The sequence below is a fragment of the Tinamus guttatus genome, unplaced genomic scaffold (assembly GCF_059628265.1).
Source record: "Tinamus guttatus ecotype Peru unplaced genomic scaffold, ASM5962826v1 Tinamus_guttatus_pri_ptg000304l, whole genome shotgun sequence".
Classification (NCBI taxonomy): Eukaryota; Metazoa; Chordata; class Aves; order Tinamiformes; family Tinamidae; genus Tinamus; species Tinamus guttatus.
The window spans coordinates 259,395-286,463 of record NW_028288838.1 but is presented as its reverse complement, the minus strand read 5'-3'; the positions used below and the strand labels follow the sequence as shown (position 1 = coordinate 286,463).

At 36.9% G+C, this 27,069-nt stretch overlaps 1 protein-coding gene across 3 annotated transcripts in view; it reads left to right on the top strand.

Annotated features, from left to right (window-relative positions):
• The window catches only part of APC (APC regulator of Wnt signaling pathway), an 87,344-nt gene that overhangs the window by 27,992 nt on the left and 32,283 nt on the right, over window positions 1-27,069 (top strand). For all 3 annotated transcript variants that reach the window (XM_088528160.1, XM_088528161.1, XM_088528158.1), the window contains exons 2-4: window positions 4,752-4,904; window positions 20,957-21,041; window positions 21,944-22,145. In XM_088528160.1, the coding sequence (XP_088384286.1) occupies window positions 4,770-4,904; window positions 20,957-21,041; window positions 21,944-22,145 (422 nt within the window). In that variant the 5' untranslated portion in view covers window positions 4,752-4,769. The remainder of the gene's footprint in view (window positions 1-4,751; window positions 4,905-20,956; window positions 21,042-21,943; window positions 22,146-27,069) is intronic.

The following is a 27,069-nucleotide window of genomic DNA, read 5'->3' as shown; positions in this document are numbered from 1 at the left end:
TCCAAAGTCACGCTGCTTCTCTTCGGGGCACTCTTCAGTGCTGTGGTGGGCTATTGATGATGCTTGCAGCCGGGACATGCGCAGCAAGTGCCAGAGCTGCATAGTGTTGAGAATGACAAAGAATAATTAGAAATAGAGCTCCTGCCTCTGTGTTTTCTGTGCCAGCGCTAGATGTTCAGATCGGCTTCAGGTAACCAGGAATGTTTTGCAGCATCTTTCAGTTTGTGTCATCACCAAGCTTGGAAGCCCTTTTTTTACACAGCGTTTTTATCTGTTACTAAAATTGTCATGTGCTTTTGGAGAAATGCCGAGCATACTGAATCTGTAAGGATTTCTCTTAAATAATATGTGCCACCATACAGAGTTCCAAAACGCTTTGCTGAATTCTCTCAAATCGCTTCATTAATCTTCCTCATTTATCTTCCCTTCTGTTTCTGCAGCTTATGAGTGATTTGAAGAGTAGAAATGAGATACTTGTTAATGTTTGTATTCTGAATTCTAAATTCAGCATAAGACCTTCAAACTAGTCCTACTTTTGGATTGGATGTTTTGGATTACCAAAAGCTTCATTATTTAACTTATTGGGATATATAGGTTATTTTGTGGTATAAAATCTCCATTTTGTAATGTAAAGGTATTGATCATAATAAGTGATTCCATGAACAAACGCTTTTGTTTTTTACTTACCTTTGGGGTTTCTTCTGTAATAAGTGAACACAAGAAAATTGTATTTAATACTAATGGAAGGTAAAATAAAGTACTATTTTAGATTCAAGTTCAAAATATTATTGAGGATTGAGTTTCCTTTCTAACTGTGAAAACTGTAGTTTATTGTCAATGTGGACAGTGTCTGTTATTTAATAAAAATTGAGGATGTTCTTGGATTACCTGGCTTCTAGCAGCGAGCTAATCTCAATAGTTCTTTATCTGAACACCTACATAGTAGTATTTGACATCTAAATCTGTAATTGACTCCTAGTTTGAGGTGGAACATGGCCTCATTCCGTATTATGAAAAAATACATATTCCACAAAAGGAAGGAGATCTTTGGAACTAAGATCAGGAGAGAAAGATGATGAAATTGGTATTTTTTAATGTATTTTTTTCTTCGGAGTTTTGAAATCCTGCTTCCAGTTTTCATATGCTGAGTGATAGCAACAGATGGCATTGCCTAAAGCCACTCATGAATTCTGCTGAGTCTTATCAAATCAATTGAAATTAACAATCTGGCAAATGTGTCGTTTATTTCACTTATCTGAAACTATTCAATGTATAGTTCAATTTCTCTTCAGCTAAGAGAAATTTGTTGGATTTGGGGGGTGAGAAGAGGAGCACACTTTTTTAAGGAAAAAATAGTTATTTTTTTATTACTGGATACACGAATAAAACTTTTTTTTTTTGAAATACTGCCTTAAAGTTGGAATTGTAGAGAGTTGGTGGGCACTTTATGTAAGGTGTACTACTTAAAACTTTCAGTATCACCCCTTCCATAACTAGAATCTTACTATTTAACGTAATTATATTTAAGTTTGCTTTCACTTAAAAATTGAAGCCACCCAGTTGGAGCCACACAGTTGCTGCTGTACTGTAGGTTCTCTCCTCACTCATTTTTCTCCTTTTTCTTCTTTGTGTTTATGAATTTTGTTAATGTGACAAATCATTTTACTCTGCCAATTCCTGAATGATAGTTTCTCAGATTAGACGGAAAATGAAAGAATCTGACACATCAGTCCTTACTTGTCCATCCATATTTATCCCCATCCATATTAATATGCCATATAAATGCTAATTTATATTAGCATAATATAAGAAAAACATAACCTGGTTGGAACTGACATTCATGTCAAACTCTCAGTCCACAGCAGCCTCTGTCAGTAGGAGGCAAGTGAATAAATGTGGGATATAATTAAGCTGTATTTCCAACATGTCAGAGCTGCAACAAATTAACATTAGTTAATTACCTCCTCAGTACAATCTTGTAGTCTCTTATAAAACAACAGATGCTATTACTAATACAGTATGATACTATTTACAGCAGTTTACAGTAAAAACATTCTAAAGTTATATACCTTTGCTTGGGATTTTGCAGCATTGTCCATGTAGTCTATGTTCTGAAAAGAAATGTAAACTACAGCTAATGTTTTTTCTTTAGAGTGGCAAATTAATATTTAGCAAATTAATAGAAGAGAGTGTACTGCTTTTTTTTTCCTTTCTTTTTTTTTGTTAAAACAGACTTTGACAGTGGTGGTTTGGAGCCATCTGATGCTAAAGGCACACAATCCATGGAAGGGAATACAATAGTTGTCTCAGATTGCTGTCCTTTCTTTGAAATTGGGGTCTCTGGTATATCATGGTATATCACATAAACTTACATCAGGATTTTTTTTCTTCAACTCCTTTGTACTTTCATTGAAGTCCACAAATGGCAGCTTCTTGCTCATTCTTTAAAGATGAGAGGTGCTTGGGATGTGAAGATCTGTTTCTTGAAAAAGTGGTGGACTCAGCATCAAAAACAGTATGGCTTTTGTTATATATATATACATATATACATATATATATATACATATATATATATAGCTATATATATATGTATAAATATATATTTAATTATATATATTTTTTCTCCAATTGTCTTTAGCATTTGAGCATAAATGAGATTTGATCATAATTTTCAGATTTCATGTAGGTGAACTAAGTCCAACTGATGGGCTAATGTTACCAACTTTCTAATTAGCCTGATAATTCAATTAAGAGGGATCATGGAGAGCAAAATTGATTGCTCAGGCACTTCTTGGCCTTGCAATTGCAGAGGTCGGAGGGATGGTGAGCGGGTGCGCAGAGGCTGCTGCGCTGTCAGCTCCCTTCTCCAGGCAGCCTGCGCTTGCAGTATGCTCCAGGAGGACAAAAAATGTTCTAATGAGGATCTAACTTTAGATTTTAGATCTTTTCCAAAGCAAAGTGAAAGCAATAGTGAAAAAGGAAGTGTTTTGTATTTTTCTCCTTTGACTTACAGAGCCTTTACTTGCTCAGTAAATTCTTACAGTGGAATTTGGTGGGCTTCCTGTTAGTCTCTTGAATGACTGATGAGTAAGAAATTGAGGACTTCAACTGTAAATTGCTGCAAATGTGATTAGCCAAGCTTTCATTATCCTGCATGACATTTTTTAGATGACAGCTCCAATGGTTTGTGAATTTGGAAAGCGGGAAATAATATAAATTTTATCACTTAAATTAGAATATTTGTTTCATTATATCTTGTAATGGCTGAATAATTGTGGTGGTATTTTAGCATTGTTACCATATTTCTCAAAATAAGTATCATTGAAAATGTAGATTACTGACTAAATCACTGTAAAACTATTGGAATTTTTTTATTTCATAATTTCCTTCCTAATTTCCTTTTTGTGTTTTCAGTATGGAGTATCCCTGGTACTACAAAAAGCTTTTTATCTGTTTTTTTTTTTTTTCTACTGTTCATTATAACCACTTTGTGTGTGTGTTGGAAATATATCGAATGTTTATTTAAAGTCTTTTGCAAAACTCCTAATCATAAAGATTGATTGCTGCTACATTTGATGCTTTTGCTCTGTTAGAACTGCTCAGTTCTTACTGTAGTTCTGTTTTCACACAACATTTCTATTACTATATGTTATTCTAAGGAGTGCTGGACATCTGCGACTGTCCCACTTCATACAATATGTGGGCAGTCAGTCAGCATCTTGTAGATAAGGTTGCCAGTGCTTGTTGACTGTTCAAACATGATTTTATATGGCCTATTATTCCTTAGTTTTTTATTGTTAAAATTGAAGTGCTAAATCTAGCAATGATTTTGTGTGATGGTATGATTTTTCCCTCATGAATTCTAGTTTACCATCATATCCGAAGCGATTACTTTTAACTTCTTTGTTGAACTGAAGGGAAGATTAGAGAAAAATGTTTTGAAATGGCATTAGTTCTTACTAAATGCCATTAATAGCTTAATTTAATGGTTTTGAATTAGAATCATAGAATCATAGAATCCTTAAGGTTGGAAGGGACCTCTAGAGGTCATCTAGTCCAACCCCCCTGCACACGCAGGGTCACCTAGAGCACGTGGCACAGGACTGCGTCCAAGTGGGTTTTGAAGATCTCCAGAGAAGGAGACTCTACAACCTCTTTTGACAACCTGTTCCGGGGCTCTGTCACCCTCACCGTCAAGAGATTTTTCCTTAAGTTCCTGTTTTGATGCTTTAGCTTGTGGCTGTTTCCCCTGGTTCTGTCAGTGGTCACCACTGAAAAGAGGCCAGCACCATCCTCCTCACTCCCTCCCTTGAGGTACTTACAGACACTGATCAGGTCCCCTCTCAGCCTTCTCTTCTCCAGGCTGAACAGGCCCAGCTCCCTCAGCCTCTCCTCATAGGGCAGATGTTCCAGGCCCCTGATCATCCTTGTGGCCCTGCGCTGGACTCTCACCGCTAGCTACAGGCCTCCAACTAGACTCTGCACCGCTGATCACCACCCTCTGAGCTCTGCCATCCAGCCAGTTCCTAATCCACCTCACTGCCCACTCACCTATCCCACACTTCCGGTGCTTGCCCAGGAGGATGTTGTGAGGGACGGTGTCAAAAGCCTTGGTGAAGTCAAGATAGTTTTGAATGTCGAGATTGAACTGAATGTTTACAACAGTGAGTGGTTAAGGGAAAAAAGAAGTTCATTTTTTCTTTTTTTTTTCTTAAAATGTTTAATTTTTGTGTTGTCTTTTACTTTTCTAGGGTTGAGGGTAGCCCAGGATGGCTGCAGCTTCATATGATCAGTTGTTAAAGCAAGTTGAAGCGTTAAAGATGGAAAACTCCAACCTTCGACAAGAGCTTGAGGACAACTCAAATCACCTTACAAAACTGGAAACTGAGGCATCTAATATGAAGGTATGACAAGATAAATTTGGCATCACATTTTCTGTTACTGCCTTTCTTCTGACTGTATGTTTTTTGATGGACTGTAGTTGCATAACAGGTTTTGAGTGCCTCAGGATACAAAATTTCTTTTCTGGGTTACCTAAGGGAATACTATATTAACCAGCGCTAGTAGAGCGCTTTTTTTTTTTTTAATTTGAAAAGTGAAACTACCCTTCAAATGGTTTTTAGAAACACCTGAGCTCAACCACTGCTGTACTTTCCAGCAGAAAGCCCAGTCTGCTGACATAATTCATGACAAAGCCAGTATTTCTCAGCTTTTGAAAATATGGTAGAGACTAGAGTTTTTCACGCTGTTTTCAGGTAAGTTTAAAATGTTTGGTTTTGCTACAACTGCAATGTTTAATTAACATCTCCCCTCCTCCGCCCCGCAAAAATAAGTCCATTTTTAAATAAAACCATAAATCTTTCTCAGAGCCTAAATTCAGACTTTTTTGCTTTACCAAGATTTTCTGTCTAGTGTTTATTGGGTACATACAAGACCTCAGAGATATCTATCCAAGAAGAAGCACTAGCCTCGAAGGAAATTTAGATGGATTTTGATTAGTAAGAAGATATATGTGCAACTGTATGTGTGTTGTACATGGCACTGAACATGGCAGAATTTCATAAGCAGCATAGCAGTGTTCCTGAGCTGACAAATCCTCCTTCTTGGTGCTAACAGCTGGCAAAACTGGACTGTTTCTCGTGCCTAACATAACATGGCCCATAAATGGTCAGAATCTCTGCATATACTCCTGTATGGTACATAGAGGTGCTCCAAGCATTAAACTACATTTATGTGTCTGTCTCCTTGCTTTTTTATGTTTATCTGATAAATTTACAATTATTTTATAATTTTATTTTTTCAAAATATACTAGTTTGATGAATGTAGCAGTTAAAAAATATTTTTGACTAACATTTCTTCCAGAAGAGCTGTGTATTTTTGGGTTATAATCAAACCTTTCGTTTTGCTGTAAAATGAAAATGTCTTGGCTTTGTGGAATTAAAGGAGATTTATAGTCCTTTATGCCAGCTACTTGAAACTACATTTGGCATTAACAGCTCTGAATTTTTTTTTTGCTAAAGTGCCTATCAGAAAGTTTGAGCTAGGTCTGTCATTTTTGCAGATAATAGTATCCCAAAATCATCAGTAATTTCCCTTCTTTCACTGTCATTTCAGTTGAAAATAAGGGAGTGAAAAATAGGAGAGATGATCTTTCCTGTAGTTTGAAAAAGAGATAGAGGACAAAGTCTTTTTTTTTTTTTTTCTTTGTCCACATTTTTTTTTTCCCTTTTGACTTATGTGGACATAATTAAATTTCCAGTGACCTAGAGAAAGACCAGCTGTATAAGCTGGAGTCTAGGGCATTAATTTGAGATGTGGGACAGCTTTATGTCCTTGCTTCAATTCTGGCAAACCACCAAGTTGAAAGTGATTCTATCACTCTATACCAAAGAATCTTTATTAGTGTGTTCTGAGTAGATACCTCATGTGTGTTCTCTCTGAAATACCATCATTTTCATTTGGAGGAGGGGATGGTTTAACTCAATTTGAATTACTTAATTCACATTCTATCAAAAAATCGCAGCTTGTTCTATCCCTCATGAGTATTTGCTCCTAGACCTGAAATGAGACATTATTTTTTTTCCCTTGTTTACTTCAGATATATTTTAAAAGTGTCCACATCATCCTTTGATTTACCTTGGATTTGAAAGATGGTGTGGGAATAATCTGGGCTGAAAAAATTTGACTGAGGTCAGCATATGACACTTTTTAGTGAGGAGAAGATTGCAGTTTTATAAGTTTCAGGAGAAAGTACATATTGGCTTTGTTCCAGTGAAGGAAACTGCTTTCTTCATATTTAGTGTGATTCCAGTGCTGTGATTAGGGATAATTACAAAGAAAGTAATTAGAAGTGGAGGTTTGGAAGTCCTGCAGCTACCGTATGAATAATTAAATCTCCAACTACTTTGAAAAACTCATCCTTTGGGATAGCGCATTAGTAGCTTCTTCGGAATGAAGTAGAGACCTAGCAGTCCCCACCACCAATAAATCCTAAGTATGAATGGGAGGAAGGAACTGATGGAGTAGGAACTGAGCTGTGGTTCTCTGGTATTTTTGTGACAACATTGTCATTCTTGCACCATTTATTTAAATGTAGGTAGAAACATCTCATAGTCATTTTTTGGACTTTTTATATGTTTACTTGTATCTGCTTTTGTGCCTTATTATTTAATTAGTTGTTGAAGAAAATACTTTGGGAGGACATTTTAAAGCATTGAATATTTTTAAAGAAACAAATTTTGAAAGCAGTAATGTTAAAATGTTGTGCAAATGCACCTCATTTTTGTAATCTATTTCAGAAATGTAAGATAATCGTACTAGAATTAAAAGCTTAACATGAGCTCATCTTGCAGACGCGTTTTTTATAAACTACTGCTGACCTATATAGTAAAGTACAGTGTCTCTATGCTTCATGTTTAAAGCTAAATTTCATTTTTTAAAAGAGAAAACAATCCATTTGCAGACCAGAAAAGAATTGTAGTGATAAAGATGGATATGATATCAAGAGTGCCAAATTGATTAATAAAACAATGTCCGCTTTGTTTTTTAATTTGTGTTGTCTTAGGGATTAGCTCTTCAAACAAAAGAAATCCCTTGGAGTATTATGACTAACTTGGGAAATTCAGTTGTTACTGTTGGCTTACTGTCAGATGAAATACAGCAGTTCAGTATGATAATATGTTCTCTCTGAAAAACAAATATGCTGTTTGATGGTCGATGCAATAATGCTGAAGAAGGTCTTAAAGTCACTAGAGGTCTGTATATGTAGAAAATAGGAGAACTACTATAAAGCAGAGACTGGAAAAAAAACAGGAAAAAAAGAGGGACTGCGTTTTTTTTTCTTGTTGAAAATCTATACAATTCATCAAAAGAAGAGAAAAAGCAGTGAAGTGTTAGGTATATCTACTTTCTGTCTATACATGGACGATTCTTCATGTTAGAAGAAGGTCTCCATTTTCTAGATATATATTGTAATTGAACATTTGTCTGCTTAGTTTATGTAAATGACAAATTTGTTTTCCAAGGATTCTTTTCCTTTTTTTTCTTTTTTTCATACAATAGCTATTTAATATTAATATCCATTCCTACATAAAATCTTCATGGAAATAAGTGCAAATAATTTAAGCATTCAAGAAAAAGCAAAGCAGTACCTTCTGTCTTCCGTGATCTTCATAGTCACTTTGTCTCTGCTTGTGCTTTGCACTCAGTAATGTTTGTTACCTTTTATAAGAAAGTCATCTTTATTGTACATAATGTTCTGTGTGCAAAAATGTATTGTACATAATGCTCCCTGTGTTTTTTATATAGCACAGATAAAAGTTACATTCTATTTTCCAACTCATTTTATTGACAGTATCTTGTGTCTATGTGTAGCAATAATAAAGCAGAAAGAATCTCACGAGAATTGATTTTGATTTCTTACATTTGTTGAGAAGTTTTTGAATGTATATCCTATAAAGAATAAAATTATGAAATCATGGGCTGCATTTTTCTGCCTAGTAAAGAGCAGTTTATGTATTTATTTCTTGCATTGCTTCAGTCATTACATTTTCCTTGTAAGAGTTAAGATCAAGTTCAAATTTAGCTCTTACGCTGAAGTATGTTTGGAATAACTCTCTCAGAAGAAAGAGTCTTGCCCACTGTATGTCTATGGTTATATTTCTTGTAATCTAAACCTTAGTGATTATTTAGTTTAGTGTAGTCTTCAAAAGTACATATTAAAGTACCTTATCAATATTGCCGTTTGGACAATTTAAAACTAATACTTTGGAGAGTACTCCTTGAGAATATTTTTCTTTTCTGCCAGAAACAAATTAACTTTCCCATTTTCTTCATGATTCAGTGTTAAACAAGAAGAGGTGAGATGAAGAACTTTTGGTAGCCTTGGTGTTAGATTACAGCAAAAATATTTAAATTAGTGAAGCTGATTTAAATCTGTTGTGAATTTTGTGCAATTATATAAATTTATGGAAATTTCTGAAAGCCAAACTTAGCCAGAAAAAGAGTTAAGCCATTTTTTTTCAGCATCAGAGTACAATTTTTGAAGAAAAATCCTGACTAATACAACAATTGTTGAATAAATGTCAATAGTTGAGATAGAGGAACATATGGTATTCCTCCAGTGATTCTGCTTTCCTAGGCATATTGGTTTATTTCCATTAAAGGCATGTGATATTAATAATGCCGTATTAATATTAAATTACATAACTCTTAGTGGTCTAGAAGAGCTTTAGCATATGTTACTGTAGCTGACAGAAAAAGGGTATTTACTGATACTTATCACAAACTAGCATTTTAATCTCAAGTACTAGATTTTAATACAGCATACACTTTTTGTGGCAGATATATTGAAGTAAAACTAGTTTTGTGCAACTTTGAAAGCTAATTTACATTTTGCTTGTCTTAAGGTAAATTCAGCATGACCTGGCTATAGTAGTTTTCTTGACTGTTTCTTTTTTAGAATGCATAGAATTAGAAAAAAAAACAAAAAGCTTCAAAAGTTAGATTTTATTATTAAGAAGATGACAGGGTTTCTCAAGGCTTTCTAGCCTGGAGGAGGAAGGCTTGGGGTAGTCTTTCGATGTTTATAAATACCCTGAAGGGAGGGAGTAAAGTAGATAGGGCCAGACTCTTTTCAGGGCTGCCTGGTGACAAGACAGCAGGAATCATCCAAAACACCAAAAATACCTTTTAAATTTGATAAAAACCTTTCCTCACGTTGAAAGTGTTTGAACAAGAGCAGATGCTGCGCAAAGAGGTTGTGCAGTCTCCATCCTTGGGAGATGCTCAAAGCCTGCCTGGGCGACCTGTTCCAGTTGAGCCCAGTTTGAACAAGGCGTTGAACTCAGCAACATCTGGAGGTTCCTGGTAGCGCCTACTATTCTGGAGTTCTGGGGAAAAAGTTTAAAGTTTGCTTTGGTCATAACATATTCGTAACATATTCATGTCTTTTTGGCCCAAGCATTGTGGGAACCAGCAATTCAATTTATATTACGTTTTGCTTTTTCCTCTCAGATGCAATTTGTTACTGTTTTGTGCAGATCGAATCGCTGAAAAGTATTGACAGAAAAGACGTAAAAATGGCAAAAGCTTTGCATAAATATATACTGAAAAGAAATAAATCAATCGTTAAGCCTTTGTTCTAAGGAAATCCTGAGCTGCTTATTTGTGTGGTATTTTTTATACATAATTGGTTTAAAGACTTCTATTTTAGCAGATCCTTGTCTTCATATAAAGGTTTTAGTTCTAATGATTTTCTGCATCCTTGTTTTTAAGCAATCCGGATTAAAAAAAAAAAGTCTTTCAGAGCTTTGATGTCCAGTGCGGGTCAAAGAGTGATTTATTTTTGACACAGAGAGGGTTTGCGAGTTTTTTTTTTTCCCTGCTAATTTGAAGGTAGTGTAATAACTCTATGGTGCTTTATTTTGCATGGGAATGGATTTAGACTACATGAAAAACAATTGCTAAGATACTTTGCTAAGATACATTGCTAAGATATATTTTTGGGGAATGTCAGTGATTTTAAAAATGTTGTTGCAAGGCTAAGCAAAGATATGGTTGCAAAATTATTTTAAGGCAATAGAATATAGCATCCCAGATGTGTTGTAATGCTGTGTGTACTTGCAGTGCTTATAAGATGTGTGCTGAGGATGTGGAGTTGGAGCATGGACCTTGTGAGGAGTGGCTGAGGGAGCTGGGCTTATTTAGTCTGGAGAAGAGGAGCCCTGAGGGAGACCTTAACGCTCTCTACAACCACCTGAAGGGAGGCCGTAGTGAGGCGGGGGGTCGACCTCTTCTCCAGAGTGTCTGCCACAGGACAATAGGAAATGGTGTCAACTTGCACCAGGGGAGGTTCGTGTTAGACTAGGAAGAATTTCCACACGGAAGGAGTGGTAAAGATCTTGAAGATCTTTCCCAACACTAATGATTCTGTGATTCTAAAAAAAGATGTCACAGTGCCTAACTTTCATCTGGTTCTGTCGTGCTGAAATAAGGATATTATAAAGCTTATTTCTTATTAGATCTGATTTTAGGATAAAATAGTAAGTATCTTATTTTTTTTTTCTGTGGAACTTTAGCTTCCTGTCGCATCTTTTTATTCCTACTTAAAGGGATGAACATTCAAATCCTTAGAGGAATAGCAGAGTGACTAGCAAGTTAGAAACTTCGCAAAACTCTAAGCTATCTTGGTTATTAAAAAAAGGAGACAATGTTAAAAAATGTAATAATTTTAGCTTTGAGTATTTTAGCATAAGCGGTATTTAATGTTCACCATGCACATTGTAGTGCACAGATGCCAGGAGATATTTTCGTATCTAATGCAGTGCTTCCTAGTTCCATGTATTGTGGTAAAACACAGCGCCTAGTAAACCATGTGCTTGCCAATTAATATTTGAAGTCTTAACACTTTCACAGAAATTCCCCCAATACATAACAAAATTAGTATGCTGTATTTACTGTATAAATATATATGTATGTACGGGTACATACACACATATTTAACCTAAAATTCCTCCTCTATATAGTGGATGCATGCACTTAATAGAGACCCACACTTGCAATCTAACAGCAATTTTTACATCAGAGTACCAGAATCTTAAACAGTTTGCTCGGGTTGCTTACTGTGTCAGACAGATAACAAGGCTCTCACATCTGTTTCCAAAAGGAGACTTATTTTATCTTTGTCTTGCCTTTGCTTTTTTTTTCTTTCTATATCTGGAGAAAACAGTTTTGGATGATATGACAGCAAGGCATGCAGAAATAAAATTTCTGAAGAACCCTGTTAAGTTGCAGGGATGAAGCAGCTAGAGTGAAATGTTAGAAGTAAATAGTATTTTAGGTTCTAAATGAACTTAAGTATGAAATTACTAAACTGTTAACTAATATATGTCCTGTTCTACCATCTGCTCTTAAGCAATTGGGAAGGTCTAGATATGTTTTCCTTGGCTTTAAGAAAGAGCAGATTACAGCCTACAAAGACGGATAATACATTTTCCTAGAGCAATCCTGAGATCTGGGCAGTGAAAAATGTAGTCACTCAGATTGTTTCCCTTCTGTCAACAGTCTCATCTGTTTGTCTGCCAGTCATCTCTCTTGTTTGATCATAGATCATGAAGTTCCCTCCCTGATAGATTACCTCCTTGCAGCAATTCAAGTAAATATGACTTCCCGGCCAGTGCAGCTTTTCTGTGTGATCTTTACTTTGTCAACCTTACTGCTTAAGCCTCTAACAACATATTAGGTACCCATTTAGCCCCCGAGCTTCCTTCTCAACAAGTTTTCACTTGTTTGCATACGTATTTCTGTATTTGTTATTCTGTGTTTGAATTTGCCTCAGTACAAGCAAGCAGGGCAAGCATCATGCCACATTTTAAGAAGACTTTATAAGAAAAATCAGAGATCTACAAAGCAGGAAGCCTGATGACCACAACAGGTGTGCCGTCAGAAAGCAGAGTAACGAACAGGCCTAGGCTATCAGTTGGTGAGGAGTTAGTATTGTTTTCTTAGAGAGGTTCATGGCTCACAAATCTGAGTTTTTTGGCGGAGTCATAGAGTAGAAGAAAGCGGTATTGGCATTGATGAATCTGCTTCGATTTCTGAAAGAATTTCAGTAATGTCTCTCATCAAAGACTCATGAAGAGTGGAATGGTTGAGTCTTGGGTTGTTACCTGATGAAAAGGTAGAAGTGGAACAGCAGAATATCAATGTCTTTTAAAGAAAAGATTTTCAGTATTACCAGTCCTAGTAAGATCTATGCTGTAACCTGTGTGTTTCAACGTATTCATAAATTATTTAAGAAAAAAGTGAAAAGGCTTGACTGATGGGGTAAAGATGAAGCCTGGATGTGAAGGCTGTAGAAGGATCTCATGATACTGCATGACTGGATGGGCACATGACAGATAAAATTCAGTGCTCTTCAGTGTAAAATAAGTCATGAGATGAAACAGCGCTAACTTTATTTATGTCATGAGGGGTTCGAACAAGAATGGAAACAGTGTGACATAGGGAGAGAAGTATGCAGTATTTTGGATGTTGGAAGAATTGATCGGGAGTTACTGCTTCCGAAGGGGGGATATCCATCAGTTCAGCCATAGATAGTGAGGAGTGAATGATATATTCCGCTCTGCTCCTGCACTTCCCTGGGTTCCTGCCGTTGGTGGTAGCATGCTGGAGTGGGTGGAGATTTGGTGCACGCCAGTGAGGGGAACTTCCCTTTTGCCAGCTCCGCTGACTCCCTCAGCCGAGCGAGCGGTGGGAGCAGCGCAGGGAATTCCCCTTCCTTCTGGAACCGCGTGGGGCGCCCGGCGCCCTGGGGGGCTCCGAGGACGCGCGGCGCTGGAGCAGCCGCCTGCAGCTGAGGAGAGCCCGGCCTGCGCGGCTGCGGGGAGCGAGCGTGGGGCCGGCACGCCATGGAGGGCACGGGGAGCCCTCGGAGGAGCCCTCCCCGCCGCGCGGCCTGGGGGCTATAGGCGCTGGGGGAGAGCTGTGAGGAGACGCTCAAGCTGACCACGAAGTATCTTGTCAAGCCACTTCGAGTTTTCTTCATTTAAATGGTTATTAGTTTTTTTGTTTAGAACTTTAGTTTACCTTTGTTGGGTTAAAAATCGCTTGGTCTTTGGGGAACTCGGTGATTGGCTGTGGTTTCTAAAGCAGTGGTGGTGCCAGCTGTGAGCCCGCTGGCAGTGGGAGAAGCTTTACTTTGCCAGTGGGAGCAGCTTTACCTCACACCTTCCCCGGGGTCGCCCTGTGTTTCCTTCGCGGCCGTTCAGCTGGCGAGCGCCTCGCTCCACACTGCTGGGCCAGGAACCCTCTTTGCCTCGATGCTGGTGTGTGTGTGGTGTGCGTGCCTCAAACTCGCTTGCTTGTCATGAGCAGAAGTTGCATGCATATTGTTCCCCGTTCGCCAGCTCAGGTGCCACTGCTTAATTTTAGCCTTCCAGCCCACTCGGCATCTGCTCATTGCCATGCAGGCAGCGTCCTTCTGGAAGCAGTGCCTGCATTGGATCTGCCCTCATCCTGGCTTTGTTTCTGTGCACCTTTCAGCCAACTCTAATGAATCAACTTTGCTTTCTCTCACTGACTTCTTTTCAGCGTCCTGGCTTATGTGGCCAAAGCTGAGGGGGTTTTGTACTTTGTACTGCTGACTTTTTGGAGTTATTTATGTGGTACAGTGTGCTCTGCTGACTTAACAGAGCTTGTTTTTCTTCTCCTAACTTCCATTTTTAAGGGTTTGTTTTGATGCATTTTCCATCTGGTGCACAGTAGAGGCTTTGTCTTCATTTCTTTGATACTCCACTGAATTTTGATGTGGCCCAGATTTAGGGGAGGTTTAATCAGAAACATAAATTACAGCAGACAATAAAGAGAAATATAGAAGCGACTTAAAGTGTTTTGAAGACCAGCTCAAGGTTCAGTAGCAAACAGAAGTTTTCGTAATATGTTTCCTGCTTTTGAGAAGGCATTTGGGGAAGGGAGATGATGACTTGAAATAAAAAATCAATGAAAAATTTCTGAAGCTTAGCTTGTGTCAGATTTCAATCATAAGGATGTTGCAAATTTCTTATTCAACTTCTTCAGGAATCTCTTTTCATAGTTACTCTTTGGCAGAAATACAGTCTGCAGGAGAAAAAATAAACTTAAAGAAAGCATAAGTTCTGATGAAAATAATCCATTGTTGAATTACTGTATTAAAATTCAACTCAAACTCCAAGCTGTTAGACGGCTTTCTTAGCCAGACCACTCCTTGAAAGGCTGTGGTCTCGCTGCGAGTGGCTGGCAATTGAGTGACTCTGGTGCGCTGATGGAGACAAACTGTGCACCAAAAATTGAGCTAGAAGAGAGAAATTCAATGAGAATCCCACTAGACAGCTCCCACACAGCACTGTAGCATCCCGGACAGACAGTGTTGAAAATCAAATTACTATAGCACACCAAGATAATTTTTATCCTTTTAGATAATTGTAGATCATAATGGCATTTTTTAGTTTCAATGCAATTTGGTTATGTTTTATATTCTAAAATAATGTACATTTTTGAATACAACACAAGATAATTCCCTTTGTGGTGGTGCATAGTAATGAATTAGCTGGCTGTAACAATGTCCTGTTACACTCATTTAGTGAGACCTTTGTAAGGTATGAGAGTAGCACAGGATATGATACTTCGAAATTAGCTTCTCTTCCAAATGATTGGCTATATGGACATTTGCACAGCATTTATGCTTGGACCCATCCTTTAACAGAAGTCTTTCTTAGCTTTACCTTCACTATAGCATGGTGACTAGTTTAAGTTTTTTTACATAATATACTAACTTTCCATTTTTTTGTTTTTCTCCCTTGGTATTTACTTTATTTAGCTGCTTGTATGAACAATCTTACTGTGCATGGTATTAGTTAGCTGCTCTGTTTTGAAAGTGAAATGAGCTAGCTGAGTATAATCTTGAACCTGAAGTCTGTTCATATGGGGACTTAATTCATAGGTGCAAGCTGACAGAATGCTAGCTGCAATCTTTTTGCTGCCTAATAGTCTCACATTGATAATGCCTCAGTTGCAGTGGCTAGTTTCAGGATAAATTTCCAAAAGATTTTGACTTATAAAAATACCACTGAAATTGTTAACGCTTTGCTTGGTGAACAGCTAGGGAATAAAGCCATAGCAGTTCTGCAGTAACATTCCTTGCCCACATGAGTATTTGTGGGATAGGTACTAAATTCTGAGCTTCTACACCTTGTGCTATGTTATTTTGTTTGGTATTTTTCTTTTCAGCATATGCTTGGTTTCACTTTTATTTCGGTTTGCACCTTGTAAGCTTCGCAAACTTGTAAGCATTTGAACTTTCAAAATATTTTGAGGAAGAACCTAGCCTTGGCTAGCATAGGAAACATTGTGTGCTATTTTGTCTAGTGTGGGCTTCCTTCTCAAATTCCATCACCCTGCATTGGATTTTTTTTCACATGTAGAGTGCTTTTGTTGAGCCCTATGCTCCCATGCTTGACAGGGGTAAAGAGGTTATGTTAGACTTAGCGCACATAAAGGATACTATCGATGAAAGTGAGACATGGGGAAGAAAGATCTGTTTATGCAGTAGGCATGCAAAGAATAAAGTGTTTTACAGGCATCCTTTAAAAATAGTTGGTTAACACTGAACTTGAATGCATTAACTCATGTGCATGGATGATTTGATAAATTCTATTGTGTCAGTGAAAGAAACTACTTTGAATTGGGTGAATTTTTAGAAACTGAATCAAATAAATTGTGAGAAATATTTTTGGCCTGTGGCTGCATGAGCAATGTATTTTCAAATCACTTTTTAAGTTCTTGTGATGTAAAAAAATCACTAATTGTTATGAAAAATAACAAGTAACAAAAAATCGAATGTCTGTTACAAAACAGACGTTTTCAGTATCAGTGAATGTCTGCATTTGGGTGGGAAAGAGTCAGCAAAGACATTATATTGTACCTTTTCAGCTTGTTGGCATGATTTCATGATAATTAGTATTTTTAGCCTAGTCTTTGTTCTGAGAATTCCAACAAAATACAAATTGCTCAGAAAATGGAATCAAAGATCTTTTTTAGAGGAATTTTAGGTAAAACTGACTGGTGATATTTATAGTTACTGGCATGGCTTCAGACAGTATTCTTTCTGAGGATAAAATAAGATACTTAAGTTGATCTGACAGTGAATTTGTACTAAAAATGTAACAGAATACAGTACATGATTACTGCAAGTGACGGCTCTTGAGCCTGGTGGCATAAAATGAATAATTTTCTTATAAATATGACATTGTTTGGAAACCTGAATGAAAATGAATAACATTACTTCACATGACAAAGACACTTACTCTTTTCATAAGGTTAAAAGTTGAGTGTTTCACCACTGCCACAGATAGTGTTATCAGTGCTGTTGTCATTTGGACATGGTTATGGAGTTGAGCAGCAAGGGCAGTTGCCCTTGACACTTGAGGCAATCAAGAGGGCCTCCATCAAGCTTGATTAACTCATAGTGTAGGTCACCAAAATGTATAGGAGCAAGGGGCTAGTTCCAAAACTCACACTGAACCCCTGTGAGTGTCATAGTTACTGTATATGATAGTGTTGATGAACTGTCAAGTTCAGATAACTATGGAGGGTCACATAAGACCTTGGACTTTAGCCTTATGCTCTCCATAAGACCACAGAAAGCAGTTTCTGTTTTTCCCCCACATTTAAAGATGTTTTGGCATCTTCTAATGTTGTGGAATTTGAGTGATGGGTGTGCTTTTAGTATAGCTTTTTCATTGCCCTTTTAAACAACTAGTAATTGAAACAATGTGCGAAGCTTTTGATTGAATTTGCAAAGTCATATTCAGCTTAGTATGCAACCGTGTGTTACATTTTCAGTATATGGGTTAAATGTGAGTAAAGGTTACGTCATTTAGAAATGCTGTTGATTTGAGTTAGCACAATAGTTTTCAGTCATTCAGTATGCATTATTTTTATCCTTTACGGTGATAGAACAAATGTTCTGATGCCATCTGAAATTATAACCACAAGTTTACATTTTTGCAGCTAAGCCAAATTTTAATGCACAAATGTTGTAAATGTGGTGGTAACTAAGATATCCGTTGATTTAGATTATGTGTAGCTGAACCTTTGGCTTTGTTTACAAACATGGAAAGAATCACACGTGTAGATGACAGGAATGCGCCTGCTCAGGACCAGTATAGTAATTATGTAAGAGTGAAAAACAGGTGCTTGTGTTGCTAAATGTTGATTGATAGAACATGACTTTTTTGGCATATATTTTTAAGTGTGTGCCCCTGCTTTAAAAGATTCAGTAAATTCAAAGCATTTTATTTTCTTCCTACTCCAGCTGATACTGAATTGTATCTGACACGCTGCTGTCAGTGGTTGTAATTCAGTACAGCTAGTGATTTCATATGTTTGATCTTCACTGTGATTTTCATGTGGCGTTCCCTGGTCAGCCCTAGTCTGGGCTGTGTCAGGGAGAGCTCTGTTTCCAGCATAAGCAATCTTGGAGACCTCCAGTAGGAGGCAGACTAGATTAAATCACATAAAACTAGGTTATATTGGCTCACTTTTTAAAATAATAGAGAAAAACTTTTGCGGCTTTCTCTATAGATACTTATGGTTTTGTGCCTGTTTTGTCAGTATGGCACTAGTAAGTTGGTAAAGAACTTGTATGGAATAATATTAGAAACCATTACTAGTGTATGTGTTTGAATTAGCTTAGGTGGTTAAAGCTTAAATGTACAAAAGATTGTACATTGTCAAACAAGTTATTAAATGCAAAATTACTGTTTGCAGAAAAGTACTATTTTTAACCCCCCCCCCCCCCCCCCAAATCTTGGGGTGAAGATGGCAGAACTGCTCAACAACTGCTCAACTGCTCTCTGTAAGTAAATAAATATTACAGCGGTCAATAATATGTCATGCTTTCTCCATCACCTGCAAGTTGGTTATTTCAGACAGCTGCTTGCTCCCTCTACCCCGATGAAATTCTAGATTCCTAATTTGCCCTTTTAGCAGTCTCCTTTTCCACCATTTTCTGGCCACAGGGCAGTATCTCTCTCCCTTTAACCTATGTGTACTTTGTCAATTTAGACTTTAAAGTATGTTGTGACTGAGTTTATTAGGCTTTAACAGGAATTTCAAAGGCATTTTTACCTAAACGATGATTTTACAAAAGCGAAATAATGGGTAGCTTTTCCTGCTAGCTAAAAAAAATGTATACAATATGGCAGAAATAAGTGAAAGGGTAGTTTAAAACCTAAAGTAATGAATTAGGGCAGAGAAAATTAAGAAATATGACCCAGCGTGCTAGTGCTAAGCAGTTGCCACCAACTGAATTCAGAGACAGGCAGCAGTCCTTAGCTACCTGGGCCATTCAGACATGTAATTCAGTAGCACGGTGATAGTGTTTTCTCTTAGCTGTTCACATCAGCTCTTGGAGCAAGAGGACTTATAATTTAGCAAAGTATCCTGGACATTTGGTCTCTGACATTACTGGATTACTGAGTGGAGAGGTAAGAAAGAGACTTCTAAAAGGGGGTGGAGATTTGAGTGGTTGGTGGGGTTTATTATTATTATTTATTTACTTATGTCCTCCACCAAGTTGTTGTTCTCAGCAGAAAGGTTCATCAGCTATTTCTAAATTTATCTGAGCTAAGTCTTGGGAGAAGACACAAGCCTGAAATACTCCCAAGAGTACTCTGTATATCCACATTGCCATTTGAGGCTTTAAAGCAAAGACTGCTGTCTGCAAATGTTATCTGCCTTTGTGTCGGATAATGTAGGAGCCATTATTTGAAAAAAAAACAGATTACTTGTTTGTCTGACTTCGCTGACAAGGCAGATGCTATGTATAGAGTTGACTGGACCATATGGCTAATAAGGATGCCCTTAAATATGCTTAACAGCACAAACACAGCTGAGATTTTCTTTCTGAGAGTAGTAATTTTATCACACCAGACTTGATCATAAAGGCTCTGTAAGTACTAATGGGTAGTGCAGTAAGAGCAGATCTATGGCCCAGTTTATGTTAGTAAGAGCTGATCTGTGACTCACTTGATCGCCAGGACTGTTTCAAAGGTCTTTACTTTAGACCAGCCGTAGCCTGGTCCCATGTAGTGAATTATGGCAACTGCTGATAAGTCTGAGGATGGTAACTGCTGTTTCACGTGGGTCTGAGAGGAGTTTAGCTCACATGCTGAGGTTACTCTGCAGTGTGAACAAAATTCCCTTTAGTGGGGGCAGTTGGGATGCTGACTTCAAACTAAAACACTAGTGTAGGCACACGCTTGGGTTACTCCATGGTTCAGGCAATATTAAGATTCAGGAAATTTGGCCTCAGCTGCATCTCCAGAATTATTTCTGCAGAACAGTGTAAACACTTGACTACTTCTAGATGCTGTTTTTGTTCCCTTCAGACAGAGCAAAATGCATTGATGTACCTTCTGTACAGTTGCTAGAATCAAAAACATTGATGGTAAGGCATACTAGTTTCTTAAAATAGTGAAATAACTATGTGGAATTTTTTGTAACTTGCTTAAAATTCATTAGATCTAAGATAATGGGCAGACGCTTCTATATAGGAAGTATGCATCACCTTCCATCATTCTGAGCTTTTTTCAGGCTTTTACTTCTTCTGAGAATCTACAGCGTAATATGAAAAATTGTATTTTATTTTCCAATAAGAGCTTTTTGCCTTGTGGCCAATCTTTTCAATTTATTTTTGCTATTGATGTATCCACTGTTATGAGATGGAAAAGGCTTTTACAAACTTTCATTTAATTTTCCACCTGAATTTAGGCCACTGAGCATTAGAACCCAAGGGCACAAGCCCCTTCTAATCTGGTAGTCGTTGTTTACTATGAATCTTACATTAGAAGTATTTTCCTTCTGCTGTGTAGTTTGATGCAGTTTTGACTGCGTGCAGGGGTAGCATTGCTGTGAAACTTCAGCTGCACAGAGCCTTCTTCATAGGCATGGTGGTTATAATAATAAGCCGAATAATGTGACTGTCCTTTCTAGCTACAGTATTCAAGATACTCTAGTAACTTTTAGTTATGTATCTATATTTTGTATTTTTGAAGTCGTACTTCATACACACATTGAGAAATTCAACTCTCTAATTTCCCTGTGCTTCTGTTTCTCCATCTGTAAATTAGAGAGAAGTGTACATTCATTTTGAGTGGAACTTTAAATCTTGTAAGTTGAACTGTCAGAGAAGACTATTTATTCAGGATAGACTTTACAATGACAATGTTTCGGAAAATAATGTAGAATTTATTTGATGGCAATTAAAATTAGGGCACTTCAGCATTGCTAACATAGAAGATAGTTTACATTGGTGTTACAGTAGCTGCTACATGTATATATAATTTAGGGGAGGATAAGACTCATTTCCCTGATGGCTTATGGTAAGAATTTCTTAATTATGCTGATTTCTTATAGGAGGTGCTAAAACAGCTGCAAGGAAGTATTGAAGACGAAGCAATGGCATCTTCTGGGCAAATTGATTTACTGGAACGACTTAAAGGTAAGTTTATAATTGTATTTTAAATAGATGAATTTGTTGCTTAGTTATAGTTGCTTTGGGATAAAATTTTGCACCCCAGCTGCATCTTTTTTCCATTGCTAACTTTGACACATAGTCTTAGTGCCTATAGTTTTTTTGTTAGGTATTTTCAGACATTCTCTAAAAAGAATGTATTCCTGTGTTGCTTTTGTGCTTTTTGCTCTTACTGTAGAGCTTCATAGGAAGCATTTACATACTTATTTTCATTAAACTTATATAATCTTAGAATTGCATTGAATATAACTTGTCTTTATTCATTTTTTCTGGAAAAAAAAGATTAAATTGTTTAAATTAATTAGTGGTGTGTTAGTCCATCCATTTCTTAAACTTGTTTACACACTCGCATTTTTCCTGTCACATTACTGGAACTGTATCTATGGGACATGCAGAGCAAGGCCAGAACAATGGCTTTCTGCTTACATCCTTCTGTCTGTCACAGTACCAGAAATGCAGTACAGAAGGTTCGTATTTAGGCCCCTATGGTGGACACTTAGCATTTGTATGATGGTGCAGTAGCTGCAAGATCTCCGAGAAAGACACTGTTAGAAAGTGGGCCACAAGAACAAATCCTATGATTCTCTCATAAAGAAGCAAGCAAACTGGTTGGGAGATGCTGTTTTGGCTGACATGACTGTAGCTTGGGCATCTTCTCCTCTAGAAGATCAGCACACTCCAGCTGTACTGTCATGACTGGTTTTGCTCACATTATGCTCTTCTGTGGATCCGAAAGCAAAAAGTTTTAACAGCTTCCATTTTTAAAAAATCATAGATTTGTTCATGCAGTACGGCATGAAGATAGGAAGGTTCTTCAAGATTTATGATGCTGAATTTAAGCACTGAAAACATTGTTCCTTATTATGCAGAGCTGAACTTGGAAGGTAGTAACTTCCCTGGAGTGAAGTTAAGGCCAAAGGTGTCCGTGCGTTCATATGGGAGCCGGGAAGGGTCTGTGTCAAGCCGTTCAGGAGAGTGCAGTCCCGTTCCCATGGGATCATTTCCAAGAAGAGGTTTTATGAATGGAAGCAGAGAAAGCACTGGTTATTTAGAAGAGCTAGAAAAAGAGAGGTAAACTTCTTTTTATTTATTTATACACTTATTTATACATGTATACATTTTTATACATTTATTCCTTCAATGTGAATTGACAACTTTTCAGTTTAACATGCAAGTTTACTGAAACATTGAAGATCTCACACTTAATATTAGTTATCATGCATATGATTTTGATTAGTGTTATAGTTAGAATTATCCTAACAGGTAAAGAAACCAGGCATCTACATTAAATACACAAGCACACAATGCAGTTTTTACTTCTTTGTCGTACGTATATTTTACTGTTGCTCGTTGTTTGTTAAAATTAATTTTGTTTTCATCGGTAGAGAGTTAGTGTAGATAACTTTTATAGTGAGAAACACGAAGAATCCCAAACAGCTCTGTATCTCCTCACCGCTGTTAATTAGTGCTGAAAGTGTAGCAATGTGTAAATGCAGTCTCTTTGACTTGTTTAAATGCTAATAGCTATGACAGGTCATTAGTGAATTACTTTGTTAGTAGTCTTTTACCTAGTGATTTCTTTCTCTTAACAAAAATGACTGCCAAACAAAGATATTTACTCTTTTTTCAAGATGCCATCCCTATATGGTGTCAAGCCTATTGGCAAAATGAAGAAGTTTTCTTCTTGTACAATAGTGCTATCAATTTTATGTGAAGAATATATGTTTCAATAATATGCCCTGGAAGCACCACACGTCAAAGGAAATGCTCTTGTGAAGGAAATGCAAAGGAAGAGGCAGGCAACTTTTTCTATCGAGGGCCTCTTGATATCCTGAAATGAATTTGACTAAAACCCCAGATGGTTTCAGAGGCCTCTGTTTAAGACAGAGCTTTCTAAAGATTTGGTCGCTGAAAGCTACTTAATGGATGAGATGTCAGGCTGGGGGCTGCAAAACCATACAAATTGCAACATGGTGTTTTGGTGCAAATGGTCTTCCTTCCTAGTGGCTATAGTTTGGTGAGATTGATGAAACGAAGTCTTCAGTGTTTGATATTTTATACAGAAAGCACTTCTTACTTAGAGTAAGAGTCTTCGATCATCTTTTTCCTGTGTTTTCCGATGTTGGATTCCACTGCACGTGATACTAAAATCTTGGGCCTTTTAGTTGTGGCTCACAAGAATTCGAGGCCACTCAAAACAGCATATATTAATGCATAGCAACTGGAGTTTTTCAAGGTGTTTATTACATCTGTTTTATGATCTGTGATCGCTTCCCACTGCTGTGGGTTCTAGGGCGATAGTCCTTGGAAATTTTTCTCAATGCTAAAAGTAGTTTAAGCAGTGAACTAACTCGGCATTCCCATTGGCTAGTTCCAGGTGTATTTGACAAGACAGTCAAATTTGATGTCTCAAAAACAAAAGTTTTCGAGGTACTTTGAAGGTCACTTTGTTTGTCAGTTTGCCTTTTGCAAGCTAGTGAGTTTATTAATCTTATTTGTCAGTTCTGTAATTTCCCCCGTAGGCTGATGATCTTTAAGACGTGTTTAAAACTCTTTCTGTATGAAAATTTTTTTCCAGCTTTATTTCCTCTGTTTTATTCCACTATTTTTAATGTTGGTTTTGAGCATTTTCTCTAGTGACTTCTCCCTCCCTGCTCTTATCTCCTCTCCGCTGATTGGGCTGCTTGCTGGAAGTCTTTCTAGCATCTGTCAGCACTGTTTGCTTTTGTGAGATGTTGTAAAGTCCGTGTTCAGTCTAAGGAGGAGGATGTGAAAGTGTTTCTGCAATTTCACAAAAATGCTAACTTACTGAAGTGTGCAGCTAGAAACAGCTGATTTCTTGTATCGGTAGTTTTTGTTTGCAGTAATTTTGTTTCAACTTCCGTGTTATACATTATTTATTTGGGAGACATTTCTACCTGTTTTACCTTCGGTGTTGATCAAAAGTGACTGTTTGAAATATCAATTGTTTCCCAAGAGTAATCTTCAGAAATTTGTACCATTTTAAAGTTCTATTGCTTTATTGCTTTATGGCTTATAAATTGAAGTCTAAATATTAATTATAATTGAAATAATGTGATATTGGTAGAATGGCATGAACTGGGAATAAGATTAACATATTTATCCAAAAAAAGATTTCTGTGATAAGAATCTGTTGCTGCGTTTATGCCACTTCACTTATTGCTGGGAGCCTCAAAAAAAAAGGGGTGAGGGGGAAGTCTTTTGAAGCACACATCATTTAGAGAAGCAATTCAATTTGGAAATATTTTTTACTCAAAGTAGTGCTATGAAGTTTCAAAATTTTTGCTATGAAGTTTCAAAATTTTGCTTGATTTGCCTTGCTGCATTCTCACTGAGCTTGATATCACATGACGGGGAACAGAATATTCTCTCATACTGTGAAAATGCAGATACAAGCAATTCTGACAAATAAAATGATGAGATAACTGCACCGAGTTTTCTCATCAGATCTTTTTGATCAGTAACAGCTCTTCCACCTTAAACTCACTCCTGACTTCAAGAAGTCCCAGATGCCTGCAAAAGGAGCTTTTCTTCCGGATGGTGTAATACCTGGTACAAGTGTTAGTGCAAGAAGCACTCATATCTGCAGAATTGCTCTGTTCATTTTCAAGGAAATTTGAGTAGAGCCTGCTATGGTTGTGCCAAGACCCTTTAGGCTAAGGGTCAGAGAGAACCATAAAATGAAACCATAAAATAAAGTATGTCTCAGAAAAATGAGACCATTAAATGAAAAGAGCCCCCCCAGATTATGTATTAGGTTGTTTGTGGTGCAGTGATGATTCTTAAGTTCCTTTCTTGCTTCGAGCAGCCTTTCTGCCTGTCAAAACAGATTGAATGGCACAATGTCTCACTCCCAAACTGAATACCCTACATTTTAAGAGAAACTTAATCAGTTATTCACTTACCCACTTTCTGAAAAGGACTTCTGTTGGTTAGCTGAAAATAATCCCCTTTCTTTTCAGTACCGGTTCTTTTGACATCTAGAGGCAAAATTAGTCAATCCTTTGAGATTTGCTCATCCTCATATAGTTTTGGTCAGCAACAGATGAGAATAATCAGATTCATACGATTAAAAAAAAGCTTTTACAGATAAAAAGGCTTTTCATAAGGATCAGATTAATTATGCTTCTGTAACTAGCACTTCAAAAGCTGGACACGCTCAGTGCGATAACATGCATGGGGGAAGAAGGGGAAAGCCTTGCAGAGATCTGCACATGGGGCATAGACGATGGGCATGTGGGAGATGAAAAGAGTAACCCTTTCCCACAGGCTTTCCCCAAGCAAAAAGAGTTTGCATTTTCCTCAACACAACCAAAGTGTCCCAAGAGAAGGACTAGAGTCCTTGGTGTAGGAGATTCGTGCCCATGCCCATCCTTGTCACTGTGGAATTACTGTGCATCCTGTAATCCTGTTAAAGTTACCTGAAACAGTAGGGCAATTGTTGTTTATTACTTTTTTTTTCCAGTAATTTTAATTGTAAGCTGATCTAGTACAAAAGTTGACCAGATAAATGGCTTAATGTTTGGTGAAGTGAGAGGAAACAGTCCAACAACTGAGTAGTTAGTATAATGATATGGTTTTGCTTCAAAAAGAATATAACAGCCATTAAGATTACAATTCTGTTCTTTTATAGTTTTATATTACGTTAGGCAATTTCAGCTGCTACTTTACACATCTAAATGATTTCAAGATTTTTTTTCTTTCCAAGATGTATTGAGTCTTTTCAGTATTATTCACAGTTCCGCCCATGTGTAAATGAAAAGAAAATAGAGCTAATAGTTTAAACTAATACCTAGATCCTGTAAATCTTTCATTTTCCAATTTGAGTACTGTTCAGATCACTTGCTTTGAACACGGAATATTAACCTTAAGCCGTCTTAGGTTTATTTACTTGAAACATTTTTTCAATATTATCCAAGTCAAGCAGGTACTTTAAAACGTGTTTTTAGAGTCTTTATTTTACATGAAGTTCACTCATTTGGAAGCTTGATCATCTTTTTAGCAAGATACACCAAAGATACACTAACAAAGAAATCAGAGGGTTTTTTAATTATTATTTTTGAATGGTCTGTTTTTATTACTTAACAAAATACTTGAGGTAATTATACATGATGTATGTAAGTTTGTTAGATTCATGTGTCAGAAAGATCACAACATCTGTTTAGAGAAAAAGAGAAAAAGATGCAGAAGTTACGGGACGTGAAATAATGTTGGACAAACTTCTATACAGCTTTCTGTGATATGCTGAGTATGCCGCTCAGTTCAGGAATGCTGCACTCTCTTTTTTTTTAATGAAGTACCCCATCTTTATATAACCTGTAATCTAATAAGATTTTAGCATTTCCTCTGATGTTAATAAGTAATACTAAAGTGTCAGAAGGGAGAAAGCATTTTATAAGAAACTAAAAAACTTTTATTTATTTATTGTTTTATGAAAATGGCTTGTTTGTATACTGTACTAGCACAATTTTGGCCATAATATATTTTTAAAACAGAAATACAATATTAGTAAGTAGTATGTAACTAACTATACTGGTAAATTTTAACAGTGTGAGTGTAATTTATAAAGGAATATAAAAAATTGTTTTAATTGCTATGTTCTCAAAATCTGCATATAAATGTATTCCACTCCTTGTACTGATGTTCCAGTATCTTTAGCACATACTACCAAGGTCTGCAGTATGCTTATGTATTTAAAATGTGTTACGCAGTTATAAATTTATCCTGACTATAACATTTGATGCAAACTATTCTTAAAATATTATTAATTATCATGCAAATGACTTGTTTGCGTTGTGCTTTGGTTTGTCATGTATGACAGTTAGTGAGAAAGTGCCATGGAGACAACAAAGGTAGCTGACTTCAGTAATGGTAACCTGAGATGTTTTTACCACAATATCCAAGCCTTTTCCTAAACATCAGTTGTAGTTTGCTGCAGTATGCAAAGCGTATGGTCGCACAGAAGCAAGGTGCA